Source organism: Cyprinodon variegatus, unplaced genomic scaffold, assembly GCF_000732505.1.
Source record: "Cyprinodon variegatus isolate N-32 unplaced genomic scaffold, C_variegatus-1.0 Scaffold322, whole genome shotgun sequence".
In the NCBI taxonomy this organism is placed as follows: Eukaryota; Metazoa; Chordata; class Actinopteri; order Cyprinodontiformes; family Cyprinodontidae; genus Cyprinodon; species Cyprinodon variegatus.
In genome coordinates, this window is record NW_015150775.1 from 627903 (window position 1) to 634699 (window position 6797).

The window sequence follows — 6797 nt, forward strand, 5'->3', positions numbered from 1 at the left end:
CAGGCGCCCGGTCTGCATGAAAATATGTCTTTGATCGCAGTACTGACATCACTGCCGGAAGTGGTCAGGAGTGAGGTGTTACTATATTTGGGCAAAAATGGCCGCTCCCGGACTCTGTGATCGCGATGAAGATTGTTTTTATTTTTTTACTGATTAACGTTAAATGCATTAAATCACCGTAAACGTACTAGTTTAAGGTACAAATAATGATCCATTGATTATTCCTTGCTGACTTTTCCTTTAAAAGGAAAGACAGAGGCTCAGGAAGAGGGAAACTTTTCAGCTGAATAGATCTGACCCTTATAGATCAGGCCCACAATACTAGAACCAACATAGATACTAGCCTCTGCATTGATGCAACAACAACAAAACAATCCCAACTATAGGATGTTTTTCAGGCTCTAAGCAAACAGTGGGAAAAGAGTCCTTCTCTGCCACTTTCGCTCTGTGAACCAGGGAGCCTCCGTGGGCCGCCATCGAGAAAAAAACCTGCCATGGTGTTACTCTGGCAGTACAAGGTGGGAAACCTTGAATAATGTGGGACAGGGGAGGCGAATCCCAGTCAACCGGTGGGTCACCAGGAGGTGAGGCTGCCTTCTTCCCAGGGTTCAGGAAAAGTTCAGCAGCATAGCATTAGGCAAATAAGGGAGACCGAGTGTCGGGCTGGAAGGAGGAAAAAACTAACTGAGCACTGATTGAAGATCTGAAGGAGGAGTTCCCCTTTCTGGAAGTGAGAAAAAAAATCACAGACATTCTGTAGCAGCTTTCATTTTGTCCAGGACTCCTGTAAAGATATGAGAGACTAATTACTGAGCTTATATAACTTAATCATGTCCTCAGATTCATTCCTATTTAAAGCCCCCGCTGCTTGGTTGGAGGGAGGGCCCCTCTCAGCCTCATTCAGGCCCTGTGAGCAGTCAGAGCCATTGTGGCGGCCCTGAAAGGGTTAAAGGGGAGGAGCGCTGCATGAAAGGCACCGAGGGGAGGAAAAAAAGCAGCCGGTGGAGGTGGAGCCAGATCCTCAGCTGCTGCGCCTTGTCACAGTCCTGCAGAAGCTCCGCGCTGGGAATCATTTCTGTCTGCAAACAGCAGCGAGGCGCTGCAGCTGGATGAGAGAGAGAGAGAGAGAGCCGAGCACAGGCAGGGGGGGCCCACAGGGATCCGGGCGCCAACGGGACAAGAAGGCAACAACTCCGGAATCTGCGCGTCCTTCCCGGACACCGTCCCTCCGATCGGATTTACTGCTGCTCCTCTATCTGGGATTTAATTCCGCTTTCCTTGCTCGGACGGAGCCTCTGGTTCCGATCGAGGCCGACCTCTCTGGACCGGACAGATTGAGCAGAAGTTGGTCGGTTCGGTTCTGGTTGTTCAGTGTTGCGCCTCCGATGGACACAATGCGGACTGCTTTCCTAAACCTCGCTCTCACATTGGGCTGATTGCTTCTTGTCTTTCCTCCAGCGCCGTGTTTCTTATTCTGTCATTATTCCCCAGAAGGATGCCACATATCCGGATCGTCCCGCTTTGTTTGGATTTCTCACTTTCTCCCGTATTTTGATGCGGTGTCCCTCTGCGCCGCTCTCCCTCTGAGCGCCGCGCTGCGCCGCGCCGCGCCGCGCCGCGCTTCGCTCCTCCGCCTTTCGTCGCCTCTCTCCCCGCCGCCGCGTATGATGTACGAGAGTGTGGACGTTGTGGGACTGAATCCCAGCCCGAACCCGTTTTTAATGATGGATTACTACAACCAGAGCAGAGGATGCTTGATCCCAGAGAAGGGGCTGGTGCCCGGAGCGCCCCATCCTTACAGCGCGTCCATCAGGAACCAGCACTGGAACGGCTCCAACCACTGTAGGTGTCCCCGTTTCCCTGCAACTTCCACACATCTTTCATTAAATAATTCCTTTTTTTTCATGTTAAAGAAGATATTCACAGGCCTTATCCTCTAGTTGCTTCAATAAATTAATAAATTATTGATTAAGAATATCTAAATTAACCTGTGTTGCATATTTAAAGAAAAAAAATCTGCTACTTTTAAAATCCAGCTTTAAGATGCCTCCAAACAGGGAAGGTGTTTGCAGAAAGTATCCCTATAAATGAAATGTAGATATTTGTCATCATATCTCCAGGATCTGACCTACTTTTTTTTTTTTACCCCTATTTTGTGTCTCACCTGGTTGAGCTTTTGTTTTGATGTCCTCCTGATGGGAAACCTCAGGAAGCTGCAGCTTTATCCCAGGGTTTTGCGTTCCTGGAATATGCTCTAAATGCAGGCGGTGTTTTGCAGGCCGTGTAAAGCCTTAATCAGCTCAAACTTCTGCAGCCTGCCTTATCCCCGCGGTTCTCTGGTAATCTGGAGAGCTGCACCCGTCAGGCTGCAGTTCCTGAGCAGCAGCAGCTCAGCTGGCCTCAACCTGGACAGCATTTCACTCAATTGGTGATTGGCATCAGATTCGGGCCCCGGGGTGATTTTTATTCTGGGGGCCAACACACATTCATTGTCCTCCTCCTTATATCATGCATGGAGGATTTTTTATTTTATTTCTTTTTTGAACCTAAGTCTCTTTAGATAAACTATACATATATTTCCTGTTGTAGCTCCATGTCTGTATAGATAAATGCATCATTTCCTTCCTTTTCTTTAGGTGAAAATTACATAACCCTTTTATCTGTATGCGTTTTTGCAAACTTAACATAAAATGGCTAAAACAATGGATCAATTAATGATAAGTTACTTTTTTTCTAATTTTGCCATCATCTTCTTGCAGCTTTCAGATCTTTACTTTGTTTACTGGATCTTCCAGCAGGTGTTTCTAAAAGGTTTCAATGACACAATAAAATGTAATGATTTCTGAGAAAGAAACAGACAGGGTAACTGGAGTTTCGTGGAATAAACACTGCTATGCCCCTCCCCCACTTGTTACTGCACAGTGCTAGTCAGCTGGCTAAAAGAAGACATTCACATTCTTACAGTAGACATATTTTGCCACTTTAGGATCCATCAGGGCTTTAAAAGAAACTTGTTTTGAAAAGGAGAAATTATCTTTTTTTTGTTTTAATTTAAAACACTTAGTAAAGTCAGTCAGGGTCCTTTTTCAAGCCTTGATTGACTTCCTTCAACTAGAAAAGAAGACGTTGGTGTTTAGATAATGATAATTCTCATGCATTTATTGATTTATGTGCACACGAACGAGGATCCCAGGCCATCAACAGCATCTTAATATTTAATAGTGCTCTTAAGTAGCTGAGTTCTCAGATCAGTTTTGTTTTTACATGTGTTACATGTAGTTGTGTTTTTAAGTCAGGCAGTATAACAGGCAGCAACCATGCATCTGCTTGCTGATAGTCTCCCAGTTGCAATAAAACTACCAGCAGCCGTCCCATTATTTACTTCAAAGCAGCTGCACCACACAGAGCTCGGCCGGGGCCCTAATGGAGGAGAGTCCTGTTGTCTTTCAGTGCTGGAGGAGCGTAAAAAAAAAAAAGCAGGAATCTCCAAAGGCTCTTAAGGGCCAATTTCCTGCTCATCTCCAGACTATAGGAAGATGTGACAAAAGGGATATATAGACGGTGATTTCTGATGTTTGGCAGCAAGAACAAAAGCACCCCAAACCTTTTTTTTTTTTTTTTCTGTTGTTGTTTGTGTCTCCATCCTTTTCTGTCACTCCTTGTTTTTCTAAGTCAGAGGAGATTAGAGTTTCTCTCTGACCAGAAGAGACAAATCACTTTCAAAGCACATGTCCGACGTGGGCCTGGATGGTATTTATTGAGGGGATCCAGTAAACGGCTCCAGTGGCGGCATTGATTCAAACCATGTGAGCTCGTCTGAGGGGAGGCGATTGGGGGGGTTTGGCCCAGGAAAAGACCTCTGATCCCTCAGGTCCTTTGTTTTGCTCAAACGAGGAATAGCCAGGGGGAGAAGGTGGTATGGAGGCTTTATGCCTTCACTGCGACAGGCAATAAAGACTTTAATGCACATCCAGAGGATGCAGGCGGAGGCTGTTTGTGTCACTGAACCCACCAGACGGAAATATTTTTTTTTAAATATCAGAAATGAAAGTCCATAAAAAAATTAAAAACATTTTCAGCTCTGTTCGGTCGATTTGGAGTTTAATTGCTGTTCTTGCACTTTTTCTTTAAATAAAAAACAAGGATTTAAGTGACAAAAAGCGGATTTTCTAAATGTAAACTTTGGCAAAGCTGTGAATCTTTAGTGATTAGGAGAAGCAAGGATTGTTTGGATGGACTCCACTGCTTTCTGTGCAACAAACTGCAGCAACAATGGGCCAGGGAGGGGGTTTAGTTTGGATTTCTGTCTAATCTCCTAATCTGTGTCCTGTTTCTATTTCCACCATTCCTGAAATATAAGATCAGAAGGTTTATATGACCAAGAGGGAATGGTAAAGCTCTATCAGCACAAAGTTTCCATAGAAACTACTTAATCCTTCAGGATCTTTGAGCATTTCAGGCCTTTTTTCTGCTCGATATTTGATTTCTGGTTCCAGATGTTCAGGTTTGGGCTGCAAGGTTTTTCATCCTTGTTACTGTTTGGAAGCGAACAGAATTTAGGTGGTTGGTTTTACGGTATGTTTTTTCTGATTTTTCTTCTCCTAAGACTTTTCTGTTTTGCAAATTTTACTTTTATTATTTTTCGAAATAACTTGATTTTCCAGAGGAATAGTTTCCCCATCAATACATTCAGATCAAATAAAAAACAAAGTAGACAGATAGGAATTGGTTTAAAGAAGGGATGACATTTTTCCTAGAATCTGAGCGATTGATTAAAGCTTTGGTTTTAGCAGATTTTAGCCTCATGTTTTCTTTCTGGTTTACAAAGTTTCCCCTCCTTCAGTTTTGGATCTATCTTTTCATTAGGGCTTTTAAAGCGGAGCTTCTTGGCCTCCAAGAATGCTTTGGGTGACATCCTCAGAGAAGTTAGTCAGGCCTTAAGTGACCTTCAGGACCCATTAACTATCTGGCCGTAAATCTGGATCGTGCGGATGCTTTGTTCTCAGAGCTGTTCTTTAGATAAGCTTTCTTTTCAGCTGTCAGACCTTTTCTTACGTTGCATTAAGCAATCTTCTTTAATTTGCTCATCTCTGGAGCAATTTTAAATGTGCATAAATAAGAAAAAAAAGACCTTGCGGATTAAATGTAGTTGATTTTCACAGGCTGCCTGTCAGAGGCCCAACAACAGTTGGAGGCTCATGCATGAAAGAATGTGCATGACCTTGTTCACATGACTGTCACACTCTAAAAAATGAGGGGAGGGGAAAGCGAAGGGGGGGGATTGCATCAGGGGCTCAAAATGCTCAGCAGTCCATTGGGTTTTTGTTCTTTTTTTTTTCTTTTTTTTTCCCCCCTCCGTCAGTCTGTCCGCAGGATGAAGAAAAACGATCACCAGGGATTTCCATACAGAGAAGATGAAGCAGAGTGAGACTAGTTTGTCTTCTGCAGAGAGCGGATGCAGAAAGAGCTACATGAACGGTGTGTGTCTGAGAGGCCAAGGGACTGGCAGCCTAATCTGACTCATGTGGTATTTTAAGTGCGGAAGTCCCATCGCCTAGCAGGAGATGAGGCCCATGAAAAAACAGATGGAGCTTTATTGTTTGCCGGTGTGCTGATCTTGGGGGCACCATGCATTTGGAGGTTTTTCCCCTAAATATGAGACTGTTTGGGGAGATTTGTGTGAAGGAAAAGCCTCATTTGCTGCTAGACTGCGGTCTCTCCTTTGGCTTTGTTGGAGGCTATGGCAGAAGTTTCCCTGATTGTTTTTTTGCTGTCAGGCTGGATGAAAACAAAAAACACTTGTTGATGGGTTCTGACTTTTTGCAGCCGGTGGTTTGGCAGTGGGCTGGCGAGGGAACCACCGAGATTATTTCTTCCTTTCTTTTGTTTCCTTTCATTTGGTGGGGGGAAATGCAGAAAACTGAAAAAACAAAACAAAAAAAAGAACCAGCAGCAATAATTTTAATAGGGCTGCAACTAACGATTATTTTGCAAATCATTTAATCTTTCAGTTTTTTTTTTTTTCCGATTAATAATCGGATTGCCAAAGGTTCTTTAAAGAAGATTTTTTTTAAACAAATTAAACCAAGTGAAACTAAAACGTTTCCACTTGAGAAATTCTGGATTAAACAGATTAAGAGACCAAAAAACATTTCCTAAATCTTAAATGCAAAATGTTTATTTAAATTTTTAAATTTTTGATATAATTACCTCTCTAAGAGGTTTGCTCTGAAAGGAATATTTTACAGTCTGTAGAATCCAGTTAAGTGATAATTAAATTAGTTGACGAGTATTTTAATAATATTAATTATAATTGATTAATCCGATTATTTCAGCCCTAGTTTCTAATAATACAGTCAGTTAAAGCTGAAGGTCGGTTTCCCTTTCACTGCTGTGTTATTTCTATTATGCTGATAAACATTGTTAAAACACTCAGCTTAATTTGGGTGCTAAGATGATTAGGGGTGTTAATCACATCCATCATGGCGATTCGATTCAGTAGCGATTTCCTGACCCAACGATTCGATTATTTTCGATTAATTGGTTAATTTTTTTTATTTATTTTTTAACCTTACAGGCTAGACATTGTTTTAAATTTTAAATAAATCAATAAAAGCTGTAATATGGCTATGCATTTTTTTTTTTTGAGAAACAACAGCAAATAACAGAAGTAAAAAAATTGCATTAGAAATACTGCAAAAATACTGCAGAAAATCAGTGCAATGCAATACCTCGGCTCCAGATGTCCCGCCCCCTCCTCAGACGCTCCGCTGCTCCTCTCCCAAATTGTAGCTGAC

General features: G+C 42.5%; 1 protein-coding gene across 3 annotated transcripts in view; it reads left to right on the forward strand.

Annotated features, from left to right (window-relative positions):
• Positions 1 to 6797, forward strand: part of rara (retinoic acid receptor, alpha) — a 269315-nt gene that overhangs the window by 202450 nt on the left and 60068 nt on the right. The window contains exon 1 of one of the 3 annotated variants that reach the window (XM_015384767.1): positions 1033 to 1842. The exons of the other annotated variants lie outside the window; for them this stretch is intronic. Coding sequence (XP_015240253.1) covers positions 1665 to 1842 — 178 coding nt within the window. The 5' untranslated portion in view covers positions 1033 to 1664. Of the gene's footprint in view, positions 1 to 1032; positions 1843 to 6797 lie in introns of those variants that run through there. 3 annotated transcript variants of the gene reach the window in all.